The sequence below is a fragment of the Amblyomma americanum genome, chromosome 8, assembly GCF_052857255.1.
Source record: "Amblyomma americanum isolate KBUSLIRL-KWMA chromosome 8, ASM5285725v1, whole genome shotgun sequence".
Lineage (NCBI taxonomy): Eukaryota > Metazoa > Arthropoda > Arachnida > Ixodida > Ixodidae > Amblyomma > Amblyomma americanum.
Genome location: NC_135504.1, coordinates 20,457,189 through 20,475,039, shown reverse-complemented (window position 1 = coordinate 20,475,039; position 17,851 = coordinate 20,457,189). Strand labels below are relative to the sequence as shown.

Sequence of the window (17,851 nt, the reverse complement as noted above, 5' to 3'; positions counted from 1 at the left end):
AAAAAATAATTTGATGTCCAGGACTTTAACCTAGAGTGTCAAACCAGGGGCAGCCTCTCTACCTATTGAGCATACCAGGAGACCAGCAGTTGGCAGTGTGAGAGTGAACCAATCAATAATTTGAAGCACTGGTCAGTTAATTCTTTTCTTCCAGCACTTACTAAAATCATTCAGTTTGAAGGATGGTGCGAAATAGCCCATTTTGCACAAGCAACCCCATTCAGCAACGCCATTCAATACGTAAGGAATGTATTCTGTTTTGGATAGCTTTTTTGGTCATCCGAACCAAGGAGTATTTTTAAACTCACAAAATATGTCAACTTCGCACAGATCTCAGGGCAACGTTGTGTCCTTGTTTCGCACCGAGCCTACTCAGGAGCGATTGCGTTCTCACGATTCTACAGCATTTACACTTGACTCTGTAGATACGAGCAACAGCTTTGTGCAAAAAGATGGTGTCCATTTGTTTAATTTTTGCTCGGACAGAAACAACTATTCTGTTCAGACTGCACTGTTGACAGGTGCTCACATGTAACTTTCCTTTTTTGTGCTGTTTTCCAAACATCTCTGAAGGTACTGGGCACATTCTGAATGATTCAGGGCCACTAGCACTGTAGCGGATTGAATTTTCTCCAATACAGACCGGGATCTACTCTGGCACTGCGCTGTGTAGTGGCCCAAAAAGTTTAACATGAGCAATTGATTTTTATTACTGATTGTAAAGTTAGCATGAAGAGTGCTGTAACTTTGAATAATCATTTCTGACAGCAGTGCATAAACATATGTTCCAGAATGTTTATTCTCTTATTTTCTAGCAGAATATGAATTAATTTTCTGAATTTTGTGTGAGTTTCTCAAGTTCAAAGGTTCTGTTTCCTTGTGAGCAATACATATCCTTTATTTTTTTTTGGTCGTTAAAAGAGAGCTCTTATAGCTGTAAAATTTTGAAATTTATGGGTGAATAATTATTTTATGCACACCACCCAAAAGTTGCCTGCTTCCCAGCTAACCCTAACGGTATAAACCCTGTGGTTGCAATGCTTTCATTGTCAAGTGATGGAGCAGCCTTGAATTCTGCTGCTGATTTACTGTGTGTGCATATGCAGTTATGCACATCTTTTAGTGCTTAGACAGCGAGAAAGCATGAAAATTAACTGAATTTAATTATGCTGTAATCGTCATCTTCTTCATAATAACTCTCCCAGCCTTTTTTAACATTTCTTCGATAAAAGAACCATTAACGACGGAATCATGGAAGTTCATACATCTTTTATCCGATGCTTTCAGGGCCTGGGCATTGCAGGGCTAACAGTGATCGCTGTAAAAAAAGCGACGCCACGCAACTCTTCCAGGTGTGGGGCATCACTCGTGAAGACCGGCAGCTCTGCCTCCGCACGGGCGTCACGCTCGAGGAGACCAGTGGCCGGGAGTGGAAGGAGATTGCGGCTCCGTTTTGGAATGCGCCAAGCCGGACAGCCAGCGTCAGCTCACTGACTTCCCTAGGCAGCCTCCGGCTGGGAACCCCCCTGCATGTCACAGCAGCGGCCGCAGAGCATGGCGATGACTTGGTGCCCCTGACACCAGAGAGGAAGAAAATGTTCCACCACAGCTCCCAGTCTGGCTCTCCATCCGGCGATGTTGCGGCAGCAACAAAGCAGGTGAGTCGAATGGGTGGTGCAGTAAGATTGATTGAGTGATTGATGTGAGTGTGAGCAAAAAAACTTCTCTTATCTGTGCAACTATGAGCAGTGTCTTCTGGCGGAGCCGAGTTCAGCTTGAATACTACAGTAGAATCTCGGTGATACGAACACGGTTGATACGAGTTTCGCGATGATACGAATTCGTAAAATTCCCTGGCCGCAGTGCATTGTGCACAGCATGCGGAATTCGGAATTCCGGATGTTCCTAACTCTCTTCCGCGCCACATCGAATGATGGGAAACGCGAGCCGCGATCGCACCCTCGAGCGCTAAGTGCGGCCCTGACATCGCCGAAATCGCGATCACCAATCGCGCTATACGCACCGCAAGTAGCGTGGCCGCACGGCCGTGATTAGGGCCTTTCAACCGTAAACAGATCTGCGTGCATGCATTTTCTGTGCTTCTGCATACGACTTTTGTTTTTTTGGATGATACAAAATTTCGGATGATATAAATTTTTTTTGCGACCCCGTGAGATTCGTATCACCGAGATTCTACTGTATATGAAATGCTGATCTTTTTTAATTATATATTTTTTCCTGAAAAGCTTGTTGCCATTGCAATGGCAGCGTGCATTTGCCTTACTTCTCTCTGCGTGGTGCCTGCGTCTTTCAAGTGCATCGAAGCCACGCCGTCGTTATCGCATGCTGCTTGCTTTTTGAGTGGTAGAGCTGCCTTTCATGCGGTGATGCCACGTGAGGAGGAGGTTTTTATCATTATCGAGCGGTTCTGTCTTGACAGTGCTGACTGTGCGCATGCAGTAGAGCATTTGACAAAACTGCGAAAAGTTGTTGCTGGTACGTAGTTTTCGTCTCTGAAGCAGACAGCGCTTTCGCAGTTTTTCACCAACTTAAATGTTCTCTGATGCGATTGCTTTTTAGCATTTCTGGGGGATGACTATATAATTTGATCTTTGGATATATGATTCAGACTTTTTTTTTTCCTGTCACTTGAGGTGAGAGTTAATGAGGCCTTACTTTCGTAGATTTGGTGGGCTAATAGAGAGACCTTGCATTGTTTTTTTTTTCTTTTTACAGGAATGCAGAGACTCTCCAATAAACCATTCTCCTGGCTATTCAACGTCTGGAGAGGTCTTATCGTGCATGTAAGTATGTCACTTCAACCTTCGACGGGGTTTTGGTGTTACTCTACTAGGTAAAGCCACTTTCACCTTGCGTTGCCTGTTGACCTTCAAGTGAGCCAGAGGTCAAGTGTGGCAATAGGCCTTACCATATGTGGTCCACCATGGTTTCGCACCACGTGACCTTTCACCTTTCGATTTGCCGGTAGAATAGGCCGCAGCGTTCATTGAGTGACCAACCTTTCGCAATCAACCATTAATTTGACTGCCACCTGCCTGGGTGGCAGGGTGGGTGCACTGCCTATCCAGTGTACAAAACGCACTCAACGTTACAGATGCCAAGCCGCGTCTGCTTGCCTGATACGCCACAGCTTTCGATTTCTAACCAGGTTCGGCAGTAGTTAAACCGCAGCTAATTTTTTCCTCTCAGGCGTTCCACTTACCCTGAAGACTGGTCTAATGCCCTGGCTCGGGACGTGGTCGGCTCCATCACGTGGTCTTGGGTGAGCGGCACCGCCTGCACCATTGACTTTGTCGCCCCCCTGCCCAACTGGTTCAGCCCAACAGGTGGGTGCAACGGGATCAACTTCAAAACCTTTTAACTCAAGTTTAAAAAAAAAGCTGTCTCGCTTCTTCATGTACACCTCAACCATGCTGTGAGGGAAGGGAAGAAGGTGGGAATGAAAGAAGGGGGAGAGAAATACCTTATAACTTGGTAGTTCGAAAAAAAAAAGTCACCCAAAAGACCTGCTTCGTGTCTCTGCATAATTTTGCCCGCACAGTACGTTACGTTGGGAGCTGATTACAACTGACTGCAACACGTGGTACGATTGCGTATGCATCGTCCCGCACTCCGGACTCCACCTAGAGCCGTAAACATGCGGTGCGGTGCCTCAGCACTGCTAACCCGTCTTGTGTGTTCGGCGTTCGCACGTGGACGGACAAAACATTACGCTGCGGCGTAACAGTAGAATGGGGAGTACTACCAGGCTCGGGCAATATGCGCCATACCGTATGCGCGATTGTAAGTCGACTCGAATGTAAGTCGATCCCTCCATATCACTTCAGGAAAAAAAAAATTGTCGTGCCCGTGGGCATATTTTGAAATCAAAATGCTTTGGTCACTGTATTATCCGTCCATCCGTCCACACTTGCGCCATCATTCTCACTAGTGCTGCAGTCATCATCGCTGCTATGGTCCCACAGCACATAGTTCTGAAGTCGTCGTCCCACGAAATACCCCACTTTTGCTAACAACTAGAGCATGTCGTTGTCCTGCGAAATCCTGCATGTCGCGAACAGCCGCACCGCGACATCGCGTGGACCATCCAAAAATTTTGCCTCGCTGCAGCTGCCACACCTGCATCACCCATTCCAAAATGTCGAACTTGCGGCCCGGTGCGCAGTTGTTCGTTTCTTCATTGTACAGAATGACAGCCATCTTGAATGTAGCCGTGAACATGCACCGAACGCTTACTGGCCCCGCAGCACAAATTATGAGTGACTGAGCGCCACATTAAAAACTGGTAAAACATGGCCGGCAGGCAAGTCAATTGGGTCAAACAAGCTAGAAAATTTTCATCTAAATCCATCAGAAAATGAGAAAGTTTATGCTGAAAGGCACATCCCCCTTAACTTCTTGCTGGGACTCGACTGTAATAAAACTCATTTCATGAAGCTACGTAGAACTGAGTGGATTTTTGCAGTTGACATTTTTTTCCTCCTGTGGCTAGATGGAGAACATAAAGCCGTTAGTTTGTTTGAAAGTTGTTAATTCTACGTAATAGAGCTGCCGAGTATGGGTGTAGACTAATAAGTGTGCACAACGGGAACACATAAACAACATAACATTGCCACTGGCGGCTCACGGGAATGGAGCCGCTGTCAGTGGCATCAAAAACTCATTGGTTGTTTGTTTTTTTTCTTGCTCCACAGGCTCGGCAGTCGACAGTGCAATCAGACACGTGGAAAATGCTGAATGGCGGAGGTTGGTGCTACATCGCCTCCGCGACCGACAGAAAAGAGAAACGGAAAACTTCAGCTACGATTCTGCGATTGAAAAGGTGACAGGTTTGCCTCCAGAGAAGGGTGCAGATCTTTTAATGTTTGAAGTGTTGTATTGAATTATTGAACAGTATTGAATTGAATTTAACAGTATTGAACAGTCAACCTATCGAATATTGAACTAGTGGAGAAAATCTGTACCCTTGATCTTGATAATGTCTACGCAGAGGGGACCAAAAAGTTTTTTTTAAGCTATTCATGGTTCTAATTAAGAAAAGCGTGTTCAGTTGACTTGATTGATGGGACTGGAGCATCAGTTTGAAGAAACCGGAAGTTCGAGTCTTCGAGATTTTCTCGTAGAAAGCTGCAGCAAATCGCGACCATCAAGGAAATGCTCCTTTCAGACCTAAAAGTGGTGTCTGTGTGCCTTTCCCTTTCGTCCAGTCTACGTGGGTGAAGTCTGCAAACGCGCACCTGTGGCGTGATTCACACCCGTGCCAGTGGGTGCGCTGTCGGCTCGAGTTGGAGCGGCTGGGCACGGAGGGTGAAGCTTGCGACTTGGCCCTCCTGAGACTTCTCTATCGCCATGCAAGCTCTGACAGAAAGGTGAAGATTACATGACCACTCTTATGCACCTGTCACACGGGCACCGCAAAGGCCTTTGAGAATCGGGTCCTTATATCCAAAGGCGTAAGGAGTGCAGCTACACGGCACAAATGTTTCGCCTTTGCCCCTAAAAGCCTTGGAGGCGAAGGCGCCCGTCCGAGACCTTTGGAGCCCAAAGGAGCGGCCTTCGATAACCTGCGATGGCAGTGCCATCGAACGTCAAAAAGTAAAGCAATGAAAAAATGTAGATGTAGCCAGCAATGTTTGAACACATCTTTTAAAAATACAAAAGGTGTGTCTGGCTTTGCTTTTTGTACAGGTGTCTATATTTTATGCCCTGATTTTCAGACAGTAAAGTGTTGCAGCAACACCGAGTGCCTCTGGTGGCCAACGCCATACACATAACCTGCTGCTGCTGATGAGAGCAGCTGTTGCAGGTCTTTCTAGCAAGCAATTAGAGTGACAAAAATTGCCTGAGCTCAACGAATGAACAGAATACACCACTTTAATTTTAAAGCACTCACTTCAGCCGGCTCGAGCACAGCAGCGGGTGCTAAGCCTCGATGACTGTTTCACCTTTGGGCTGCACCGTGTAGCAGCGCCGCTGCTCCTTTAAGCTCTCGCTTCCTTGGTGAAAAAAGGTGCCTTTGCTGGAAAGGCCTTTGAGGAATGCCTTGTGACAGGGGTATTAGTTGAGAGACCTGCCTAAAAATCATGTCCAAAGCATTTTTGTAGTTATCACAGTCCACCGGTGCAAAACTGTGAACCACTTTACTTTTTGGAGTAAAAAACAGCTAGAAACTTCGAACTTACATGACACTGTTATAATATGTTTGTGAACTTTGCATATATTGGAAATCTGTTTTTATTATCTCAGGAAAAGTGTGGTTGACGTGCAAGTCTGTCTATGTACTAGACTGGCTACTCAGCTGCAAGGGTAATCAATTCGTTTATAGACGCTTCAACAGCTGGAGTCGGCAAGAGGAGACGGTAATGGCGGCCGATCCCCGATAGCACGATCGCAACCTCATCGTCTTCGCGGACAGCTTGCGCCACCTGGCAACACTAGGTGGCATTATTCCCCCCTCCGAAAAAGAAGGGCATTGCAGTGGTGCCGCCAGCAGCGTAGGCGCGCTAAGGTTCAGAAGGGAAACAGAGAAGAACGCGAGGAAAACGGAGCACACACAGAGTCACAACGGAGGGCCGCTAAGCCGTTATCGGGCATAGTACGGCTTAAGCCGCACAACGTGCACAATGTCAGAGCTGTTGGGCTGTCGACGTCTCGGTTGCGCGGCACCGTCGGGAACCACTTCATAGGTAACATCACTGATACGCCGTAGCACTTTATAGGGGCCAAAGTACCGGCAGAGTAGTTTCTCGGACAAGCCCTGGCGGCGGACAGGTGTCCACACCCAAACTTGTTCACCGGGATTGTAGTCGACCTGTCGGTGTCGAAGGTTGTAACGGCGCGCATCAGTGCCCTGCTGCTGGCCGATGTGTACGCGGGCAAGCTGACGGGCTTCTTCAGCGCGTTGGCAATTTCATGAACATCGGGTGCGAGTTGGTCGTCATCGAGGCATGGTAGCATCGCGTCAAGCATGCTCTGGACTTCACGTCCATATACAAGACGAAAGGGAGTAAAGCGTGTAGTCTCCTGGAGGGCCGTGTTGTACGCAAATGTGACGTACGGTAGCACCTCATCCCAAGTTTTGTGCTGAACGTCTACGTACATTGACAGCATGTCTGCAATGGTCTTGTTTAAGCGTTCGGTTAGCCCATTGCTCTGCGGATGATAAGCTGTGGTCTTGCGATGGCTAGTGCAGCTCAACGTAAATATATGGTCGATTAGCTGCGCTGTAAACGCTGTGCCTCTGTCGGTAATAACGCACGAAGGGGCTCCGTGCCGCAAGACGATGTTTTGCATGAAAAAGTCGGCGACCTCTGAAGCTGTGGCACAGGGTATCGCCTTGGTCTCGGCGTAGTGAGTCAAATAGTCAGTAGCGACTATGATCCACTTGTTTCCTGAGAGTGACAACGGAAAAGGACCGAGAAGGTCCATTCCTATTTGATCGAACGGAGAGCGGGGTGTAGTAACGGGCTTGAGAAAACCTGCCGGCTTAAGCGGTGGCGTCTTCCGGCGCTGGCATTCACGGCAGCTTTTTACGTACCTTTGGACATCGTCCGAGAGTCCGGGCCAGTAGTACATGTTGCGTATCCTGGCGAGCGTCCGGGAAAAACCCAGATGGCCTGAAGTGGGCTCGTCGTGGCATGCCAATAAAATGTCGGCGCGAAGATCGGCCGGAAGTACCAGAAGGTAAGCTCTTTCTTGGCCTCTCGAGTTCTTCTTGTATAAGATACCTTCGCGCAAACAGAAAGAGCCGAGACGTCGAGCGAAGTGTCAAGGTAGAGGCATGGCGTGACCTTCAAGGTTGTCAATCAGCGGTCGGAGGTCCGTGTCAGCCCGCTGCCGGGCTATTATGTCCGATGCATTAAGTATACCGAGGAAACCGCTGTCGTCGTCGATTTCGGGACCGGAAGAGTCGAGTGGTGCACGCGACAGCGTGTCGGCGTCTTCGTGTTTACGGTCCGACTTATATACGATGGTAATGTCGAATTCTTGGAGCCGTAAACTCCAGCGGGCCAATCGTCCAGACGGGTCTCGCAAATTAGCCAGCCAGCATAGGCAGTGGTGGTCGGTTACGACTTTGAATGCGCGGCCGTAAAGGTAAGGGCGAAATTTCATGGTGGCCCATACGACAGCAAGGCATTCCTTCTCTGACGTAGAGTAATTGCGTTCGGCGCGGGAGAGAGTACGGCTAGCATAGGCTATAACTCTCTCAATGCCCTCTTGGTGTTGGACAAGGACAGCTCCAAGACCGATTTTGCTGGCGTCGGTGTGGATCTCGGTGTCGGCCTCTTCGTCGAAGTGTGCAAGAACGGGAGATGTCTGAAGGCGTTGGCGGAGCGAAGAGAAAGCCGTCTCTTGGTCTATTGTCCAAACGAAGGAGGTGTTGCTCCTGGTGAGGCGCGTCAACGGCTCTGCAATCTTTGCGAAGTCCGCAATAAACCGTCGGTAATATGCACAGAGACCCAGAAAACGCTGGACAGCTTTCTTGTCAGTCGGAGTAGGAAAATTGGCGACGGCGGCTGTCTTGTCGGGGTCGGGTCGAACTCCGTCGGCGCTCACAACGTGACCGAGGAACCTGAGCTCTGTGTAACCGAAGTGGCACTTCTGGGGCTTCAGCGTAAGGTCAGCGGAATGGAGGGCTCTGAGGACAGTTCGCAGGCGCACGAGATGCTGTTCAAAAGTTTCTGAAAAAACGACAACGTCGTCCAGGTATACAAGACAACTTTGCCACTTGAGGCCGGTGAGGACAGTGTCCATCATCCGTTGAAACGTCGCTGGCGCAGAGCACAAGCCAAAAGGCAGCACTTTGAATTCATAGAGGCCATCTGGTGTAACGAAGGCAGTTTTTTCGCGGTCCCGTTCGTCCACTTCAATTTGCCAATAACCGCTCTTCAGGTCAATGGATGAAAAGTACTTAGCACGCCGTAATCTGTCCAGGGAGTCATCAATGCGGGGCAACGGGTAGACGTCCTTTTTAGTCACATTGTTTAATTTACGGTAGTCCACGCAGAATCGAAGTGTTCCATCCTTCTTTTTAACAAGGACAACAGGCGAAGACCACGGGCTTTGGGAAGGTTGAACTACACCGTCGTCAATCATCTCCTGAACTTGCTTTTGGATTACTTCCCGTTCTTTGGCGGAAACACGATAAGGCTGCTGGCGGATAGGGCGAGCGTCGTCATACGTAATGATCCGGTGTTGCGTTAGGGGCGTTTGACGAACTTTCGACGAAGAAGCGAAACACTGTTTATACTCCAATAGCAAGTGCTCTAAGGCCAGGCGCTTTCCTTCAGGGAGGTTGCAGTTGATGTCGACATTCGGAACAGATTGGTCGTCAGTGGCGCGCGATGATTGGTCGTCAGGGGCCGCTGCCGCGAACGCAAAGCAGACCGGAACATCCACAACCGCTTCAGCGGTAGCGATCGCAGTTCCAGAGAAAAGGTGCCGGTGCTCTGGAGAAAAATTTGTAACAAGGATCGCAGACCGGCCAGCGCGAATTGTTAGTAAGCTTCGAGCGGCGCAGATGCCTTGAGTCAGGAGGAGCGAATGATTAGCCTCGGCGACTGCTTCAGCGTCGTGCAACTCAGCACAGGCGACTTCAATCAAAACACTGCTACGGGGCGGAAGTGTGACGCTGTCGGCGAAAACGCGAAGTGCGGCACTGCGTTGGCAGGAGTTGTCGAGTTCGGCGGCTTGCTCTGTGGAAAACATGACGATTCGGTTGCGCAGATCGATAATTGCTCCATACTCCCGCAGAAAGTCGATGCCGAGGATTAGGTCCCGAGAACACTCGCCCAGGACGATGCAGCTGACGACGAACGTGGACTTGCTGATCTGAACGCGAGCAGTGCACATACCCTTGGGCGTAACCAGATGACCGCCGGCAGTTCGAAGGTGCGCGCCAGGCCAAGGGGTAATCACTTTTTTCAGAATGGTCGCCAGTTGTCCACTTAAGATCGAATAATCGGCCCCGGTATCAACTAATGCGCTTACTCTGCGACCATCGATAAGAACGGGTATTTCTAAAGAAACGCGGTTTTTTAACTCTGGTGATGGCGTCGGCGGGTTTTTGTCGGATTGTAGTGGCGACGACGGGAGGTCTTCAGCACAGCGCCCCCCAGCGACCTTGCCCCCGAAGGTCGCGGGTTTCAGTTTTCCCGACGAGGACTTGGCAATCGGCCCGGTGCCGCTCGCGAGAAGCCGGGAGGTGTCGGGGAAGAGCGCCTCGGTGAGGGTGAGCGCGACTGCCGCTGCGCTCGGGATGGATTGCGCTGGTCCGCAAGGAATTCTTCAATTTCAGGGGGTCGTTCACCTTGACGGGGTCTCGGTGAGTCGGTGCGGAAGCCTTGGATGCCGATGCGTCGGTAATAACAATTTCGATAAAGATGACCTGGCTCTCCGCAGTGAAAACAGAGCGGTCGTCGGTTAGGTGTACGCCAAACGTCGGCCTTTCGGAGGGGTGCTCGACGATCCTCGAAGTACTGCACCGGTTGCACAGAGGGCCGCGGGGCTTGAGGCGTGGCGTGAATTGGTGGCGGCGAAGCGGGAGCCGGACGCCTTGCAACTTCGGCGTACGTCGGACGGTGGTAGTCCCCAGGCAGAGGTGGTACGTTGACCACAGGAACAGGGCCCCGGAACGCCTGTTGCACCTCCTCTCGTACAAGAGCGGAGATGGAACCGAGCGCAGGCTGCGACGGGCTACAAAATTTGTGAAGCTCCTCACGCACGATTGTGCGAATAAGTTCCCGCAAATCATCAGGATGCTGTCCGATGGTGGCAAACGATGATGTGACTGCAGCAGCATGCACGGGCCGGTCGTAACTGGCGCAACGCTGTTGCAGGACCTTCTCCATCGTTGTGGCTTCCGAAAGAAATGCAGCAACTGTAGATGGTGGGCTGCGCACGAGGCCTGCGAACAGCTGCTCTTTGACGCCTCTCATTAAGTGCTGAAGTTTCTTCTCTTCAGGCATGGCAGGATCAGCTCTCCTGAAGAGCCGCGTCATGTCCTCGACGTACATTTGTACGCTTTCGTTCGGTAGCTGGACGCGGGACTGGATTGCCCGCTCCGCTCTTTCGCGGCGATCCGCGCTGGTGTAGGCCTCCAGCAGGCGACGGCGAAACTCTCGCCAGGAAGTTAGAACTTCCTCACGGTTCTCAAACCACGTGCGGGCGCCATCCTCTAGGCTAAAGTAGACGTTTCTTAGTTTCGCGGCGTCGTCCCACTGGTTATAAGCAGCCACACGCTCGAAGTGAAGGAACCAGTCCTCCACGTCTTCGAAAAGGTCCCCGTGGAAGGCCTTGGGAACCCGCGGGGTCTGCAAGGTATAGTGGGCAGGTGTAGCACCGGCAGCTTGCGTGAGAATACCGGTGGCTGGTATCATGACTGTCGCGAGTGGTCCAAGCTCCGGTGAAAGTCCCTGCAGCCTCCGGCTGAAGCGGTGTACCGGGGTGTCAATCGGCGCAGGGCTGGCGGCACGGCTCCCTGGAGGGGTTTCTTGCATGGGATACTCGTACCCAGCAGGCTCCACCAAATTGTCACGGAGTTCTCACGGAGAGACGCTTCAACAGCTGGAGTCGGCAAGAGGAGACGGTAATGGCGGCCGATCCCCGATAGCACGATCGCAACCTCATCGTCTTCGCGGACAGCTTGCGCCACCTGGCAACACTAGGTGGCAATATGCTTTCCTTACATAAAGTCTGCCAACTGCCATCATGTGTTGATACTAAATTCGGCCTAAGGGAAATTTTTACTTGTTTTAAAAGTTGTGCAGCTAGCCATTTTTAAAAAGTAGGTCATGAAGTTTTTCTGTTAAATTTCCAAAGCGGTCATCGTGTGTGATATGTATTGCTAGTGTAGACGCTGTTATGTTGCGTGGTCAGAAAAACTTCAGAGAGCTTGGCTTCTTTTGAAATATTAAGTTCAGCTGTCAACTTCTTTGTGTTTTTTCTTTTTGCAATAACTTAGAGTTAAAAGAAAGTGAATAAAGACTGACAAGAGGAATGGTAATCGTGCACTGAACTTGGTTCTTATGATCAGATCGTGCGAGAATATAGTTTCAGTACCAGTTTCTAAATAATGTTTTTCCTTTTTTCATCCATCAGATGGCCCTGAACTTGGCCGAGGTGACGTCCGCTTGCGACCTGTCAGATCGTGAGCGCCGCCTTCTGGGGATCTACACGCAGACACTCAACGAGAAGCACTCCTACATCAAACTGGCATTTGGGACTGATCGCGAACTGGAGGACTGGGTCTGTAGTCACTTTCTCCCATGCTCTTTTTTAAATCTTAAACATCTCCAAACAGATAAAAGAACTTGTTCATTAAATGCTCTGCTCGTTTAGAAAAACGTAGTACCATATTTACTTGTATAATGAATGCACTTTTTCTAAAAAAAAAAAGTGAATATTTGGAGAGAGAGGGTCGTTCATTATGCGAGGTAAAATACTCAGAAAAAGTGTCAAGTAACAAAAATAGGACAGAAAATAAGCTGATGGAATCTGATACGACAGTGTCCAGAATAAAACAAAACACACTCTTGAGCATGGTTTCTGCGCTAGAGAACATAGTCAACACCTTTTATCTTAAATCTGCCTGTATAACTCGCGTAGAATGGCTGGATTTCTTTCTAGCACAACTCTTGGCATTCAGCACAAAGTCACGCTGCGACAAATTTATACAGTCGTTAATATGGCAGATCAAACAGAGAAGCCCTCTGCGATCAGGTGTGGAATCTTTTAGGTCACAGATTCCTCGCAGAACATTTTTATTGGCCATTTGTCTCGTGGGGTGAGATGTAGTACAGTTTAACGATGTCATAAGAGACACGGATGTAACAGACAATCAGAAATAAGAGACACTTGTCACTCACTTGGTTGGCCGCCCTATTTCCCCTTATAAGCGGACGTCTTTTGTAACAGACGTCGGCATAGAAGACATTCAATAATTAAGAATAAGTAATGTTTGAATTTTTATCAGGAACCTCGTGTATAAGAGAGATTTTAACTCGTGTGTTTACTCGTGTAATGAACTCACTGGCATAATGAGCCCAACCCCACTTTTGTCGTTGAGAATTAGCTTTTTTTTTTTTAAGCGTTTGTGGGCTAGCTGGTACATGCTGACAGCAAATCAACTGCGTGGAAGGAACAGAGGCTAGGGAAAAACATGCATGGTGGATGCTTATGCAAAACTTACAGCTTCGTTTAACGTGTATTTGCCTTGTCGTGTGGAACCAGGTTTTCGCTTTGATTTTTTCCTCTGCGTTTAAAATTTCTTGACTGTCTCTCTCATGGCCAGTGTTACCTTTTCCCACCTGTCCTTGCCCCTGGGCACTGCAGATAGCGACGTTGAACCTGGTCGTGCTCGGCATGCGAGGCATGCATGATGGTGCAGTCCAGCCCGGTGCTGCGTGGGGAGTCGCGGAGCGAGGTCACGTGTTCGTCCATGACGTCGACATAACACAGTCGCACATCGATGACATGGCCATGACTGACATGTAAGGAACTCATGTGCCTAGCATGTTGCTTTTGCCTCTGAAATAATTTTATACATAGTGGAGTACAGTGTGAATGTACTGAATGGTCAAACTGGTTTATGGAACAAGTTCCCTGTTGATTTTAACTGGTATCAGCTGGTGTAAATGTGGTAGCTAGTGCATACAATGCTCTTGGACATATTTGGTACATTTACATTTTTTCATGATGGATGATTGAATTATAACCTCTTATCCTACAACTAACTGATCTCATGAAGTCAGGTACAGTGTAGAATAATCCGCTGCTCTTCTGCGATGCTTCTTCTGGGTCCTTAAGGTAAAACAAATTGTACCCTTCTCTTCCCTTTGCAAAAAACCAGCTCCTGGCGGCACCTAGGTGGTGGCCATTTCCAGATGGTCGAGAGCTGCCCCGCAGGGGTAACATGGGCTCTCGGAAACAACAAGACAGCCTGGGCCTACACCGGTGGCTACGGTGGTGGTGTCTTCAAAGGTACCCTTCACCAGGTTCCCTTTTAGTGCGTTGCGCATTTTCTTAAAAATGTTAGAATGGCCTGTATGCTCCTTGAACACAGTCTAAGGGAATCTTCATTCTCTGCAAACATCAGAAAGGTTCCACCTTGAAGGACATGACCTTTTCGCTTAAGACCTGCTGGGTTGTGGAAGGGCTTAAGCTGAACAACTTTCTCATTGTGTGCAAGCAGCAATCGCTTATTGCTTGCTGCTCGAGACACAGCTGACAACTGTCAGATTCGGTTTTCGTTTGGTTCGGTTTTTTTCCCTCAATCTTTATTGTAGCTCTGGAATTGCCTGTGGTGATTGTGTATAATCTGGATGATTGCAAAAGGCGAAACAGTGGGCCCATTTTCAACTGGGTGACTTAATATCAAGTTTAAGTTTCAGCACTTTTACGGCCTTTAGACAAAAGCCTTGAAAGCCAGGTTGATCTAATCAAGACTGCCAAATTCAGTATTAGAGGACTATAGACACCAAATTTTTACTTGCGTGTTTTACTTCTTTCTAATGGCGCGTTAGATATTAGTATACATGAATCACTGTGTGGGATTTGCCTACAACTGTTAGATAATTTATAATCCAACTTTCTTGTTGATGTTGTTAATTCACTACAACGCATAAGCGAGCTTGCTTCAAGAGCTGGAATGACAACAAATGACAAATCAGCAGTTATATTGCCGGTTTCTCCGCACCTCACGTGACCTAAATGTCAACTACACGTCATAGTCATTGTTCAGTTGATGAAACCGAAACAGCATGGGAGAGAAAATTTAATAGTAAATTATTTAGTGGTCTTAGGTGAGTACCACACAATGAACCTTGTATTCTAATATCTAACACATCATTTGAAAGAAGAAAACACGCAACTATAATTAGTTGTCTACAGTCCTTGGATTGGTTTATCAAGTCTTCTGTGCTTGGAAGATAACCTTTCATCAAAAACTGTAAATCTGTAAATGCCTTCTGTAATTAAGTAATTTTGCTCGCATACCTGCTTAAGCGTGCTTCTGTGTGTAATTGGAAAAGAGAGCACTGACATGATTATGTTTTGAAAGAATGTGCACTAACGGAAAGTAGTAGATTCAGTGTTCTTCATTCAAATATTTTATGGAACACCATCACCGGCTGATCTTACAAGTCAACTGCGTGCATCGACACAGATCTTTCGGTGCAAATCTCAGACGCTAGTCTAGACTACCATTGACTTCCGTACAGTGACTATGGAGTGCTTTTCGGTGTATATGTTATGAGTTTAAAGGGGGAGTTGGATCTTGAAAAATTCTTAATGTAGTCACAGTTATGAAATCTTCAGGGAGCATGTATTTATGTGTGTCAATTCTAAATATGTCATTTGATTTCATGTAAAACAATTCGTTGACCACTTGTGTAATTATTTTGTTGGGTAGTTAAGGTTAGGTTAGGTTGAGTTAGGTTAGGTCACGAAAACTTGCTGCGGGGGACTTGCTGAAATGTGTGTTGGGGTTCTTTTGACATAAAGGCGGTAAGGGTAAAATTGTCTTCCTGCTTATCATAAAAGTTGAGTTATAGGGTTTTGAAGTTACCACTTCAGAAATGCGACGAAAAGTTTGCATTCTGGTTTCTGAAGGGGTAGTTTCAAAACCCTATAACATAAATTCTATGATAGGCAGGATGGTAATTTTACCCTGATTGCATTTCTTGGTGTCAATAGAACCCATTTTATTAAGTTTCCCGCAGCAAATTTTCTTGAAAGTTCTTCACAAAAACTTGCATACATTTAGATTAGTACTCGAGGAATTGTTATATATGAAATGAAATGATATATTTAGAATCTGCATGCAAAAGTGCATGTTTCCTAAGGTTTTATAATTGTTACTACATTATTGAATTTTTTTTTTCAAGACGACCTTTAATTGAGGTGGTAGAAAAATTGTCAAATTCAATTTTTTATGCAAAAACTTGTTTTCTTTGCTGCCAGACAAACCTCAGCACACCCTGCTAGAGCCAGAGAACAGATTTTTTTATTCACAACAATAATTGGATTGAGTTGTCCTTGTGCCCATTGAATGCGATTCTGCTAGTACAAGTTCAGTGCCAGGTGTTTTACAGACACATGGCCTCAGTGTGGTGCACTGCATAGCGGCCACCTTTGACCTCCTTACTGTGTTGTGCCTCACGCAGGTGTGACTGGCCACAATGTGCGGGTGGGGCCGATGTCGGACATGAAGTGTGTGTACATCTACGAGAACCAGCGGTGGAACCCCATCTCGGGATTTGCGCCCCGAGGCTTGCTCACGGACCGGTACATGTGGAGCGATGCCTCGGGGCTGGTCGAGTGCACCAAGGAGAAAACCAAGCTAGACTCCATCCACTGGCATTGGGTGAGTCAATCTGGGCTCGTTAACTTGAACTCTCGTTAACTTGAACTCACACAGTTCAAACTGCCGGTTTATTCACACTGACACTTTGGTCTCATTGGCACCAAATATAATAAAAGATGTGCCTTAATTTTAAATCCCCATAGTTTTAGACATTTTTCAGACTGCTTTGAGTTCGAAGTATCCAGAAATCGACTGTAGCACCATAACAATGCATAAGTCACTCAGGTGGGTTTTGTTTTAGTGGGCGTGATGGTTAAACAGCTAGCTAGGCTTACGATAGGCGTAATCGCTATGCTATACAGATCAATGCATCAGATTTAAATGTGCCCGGTAAATAATTTCTAATCAAATTTCTTCCAGTATAGTTTTGGGTCCAATGTCAACTGTTGAATGGTAATTGTGACGTGTCAGTAGTAGATTTGAGATATCACACGAGGAATATGAACTCTGCAGTATGATAGCTGTTCATTCAGTGGCTATTATTCCGGCCTTTGAAGCAGGCTGGCGTAATGGTTAACATGAATTGCAGGGAGGCAACTTCGTTAAAACAAACTTTTGCCATGGAGGGTGGGCCTCGTATTTGAAAAGCCCAAAACAATGACGCAGCGATTATATTGTAGTTGTGCATGCCCTACATGACGTTTGCATGCCCTACATAATGTTACCTACTTGTGGCACTGCAAACACTGTGTTGCGGCTGCTGGAACGAAAACTGAAACTGCATGGGACAAGAAGTTAATTTGAAATAATTTATTGAGTGGAGGTGAATTCTATGTGGTGATCCATGTTACCTAATGTAAAGTGCATCACTCTGAATAAAAAGCACAATGAAAAATTTGGTGTCTCCGCCCCTTAAAGACAACTAACCATTTTCACTGAGTATTGAGCTATTGGAATTACATTTGCAGTCGGAGTAATGTGAACATTTGTGAGTGGAAAGGGAAGCACTCTAGTCTGGGCTGCGGCGCATGGAAAGTGGTCTCGTTAGCAAAGTGGGGTTTACTTTGAGTTATGAGACATGCTATCTCAAGTTCCAGGATGTTCAGGTAGCTCTAGTGTGAAAGGAAACACAGGACAGCTTTGTTATTACTTCTGCAGTGAAGTTCAAAATGTCTTGCGGGCCTTATATGTCGAAAGGAAAACTGTTTGCAATAAAAAGAGGAAGTTTTGAAAAACGGTACTCCTGTGAAAGTCTGTAGGGTGAATTCACTCGACATCCTTCATTTCATGGGTGGTAACCCTCAAACTGACAGTCACTTTTTGGATTTTTCCAAGGCCTTCGACTGTGTTCTGCACTCGGGTCTGCTCACAGAACTCTCCTGCCTAGGCATTCCTGTTAATCCTATTAAGCCAGTTCAGCTCAAGCAGGGGTTACCACTCATCTCTTACACATAAGGTGGCCCCCAGTGACTGGCTTATCCCAGCTACTATTCATTTACATCAGTGATCTTCCAGTTTGAACATAAA

General features: G+C 47.3%; 1 protein-coding gene across 1 annotated transcript in view; it reads left to right on the top strand.

Moving 5' to 3' along the window:
- Pex23 (tectonin beta-propeller repeat-containing peroxin 23) overlaps window positions 1–17,851 on the top strand; it is a 58,783-nt gene that overhangs the window by 15,007 nt on the left and 25,925 nt on the right. The window contains exons 9-17 of the mRNA XM_077634062.1: window positions 1,353–1,658; window positions 2,737–2,804; window positions 3,211–3,347; window positions 4,716–4,843; window positions 5,229–5,390; window positions 12,121–12,267; window positions 13,354–13,511; window positions 13,871–14,001; window positions 16,185–16,384. Of these exons, the coding sequence (XP_077490188.1) occupies window positions 1,353–1,658; window positions 2,737–2,804; window positions 3,211–3,347; window positions 4,716–4,843; window positions 5,229–5,390; window positions 12,121–12,267; window positions 13,354–13,511; window positions 13,871–14,001; window positions 16,185–16,384 (1,437 nt within the window). The remainder of the gene's footprint in view (window positions 1–1,352; window positions 1,659–2,736; window positions 2,805–3,210; window positions 3,348–4,715; window positions 4,844–5,228; window positions 5,391–12,120; window positions 12,268–13,353; window positions 13,512–13,870; window positions 14,002–16,184; window positions 16,385–17,851) is intronic.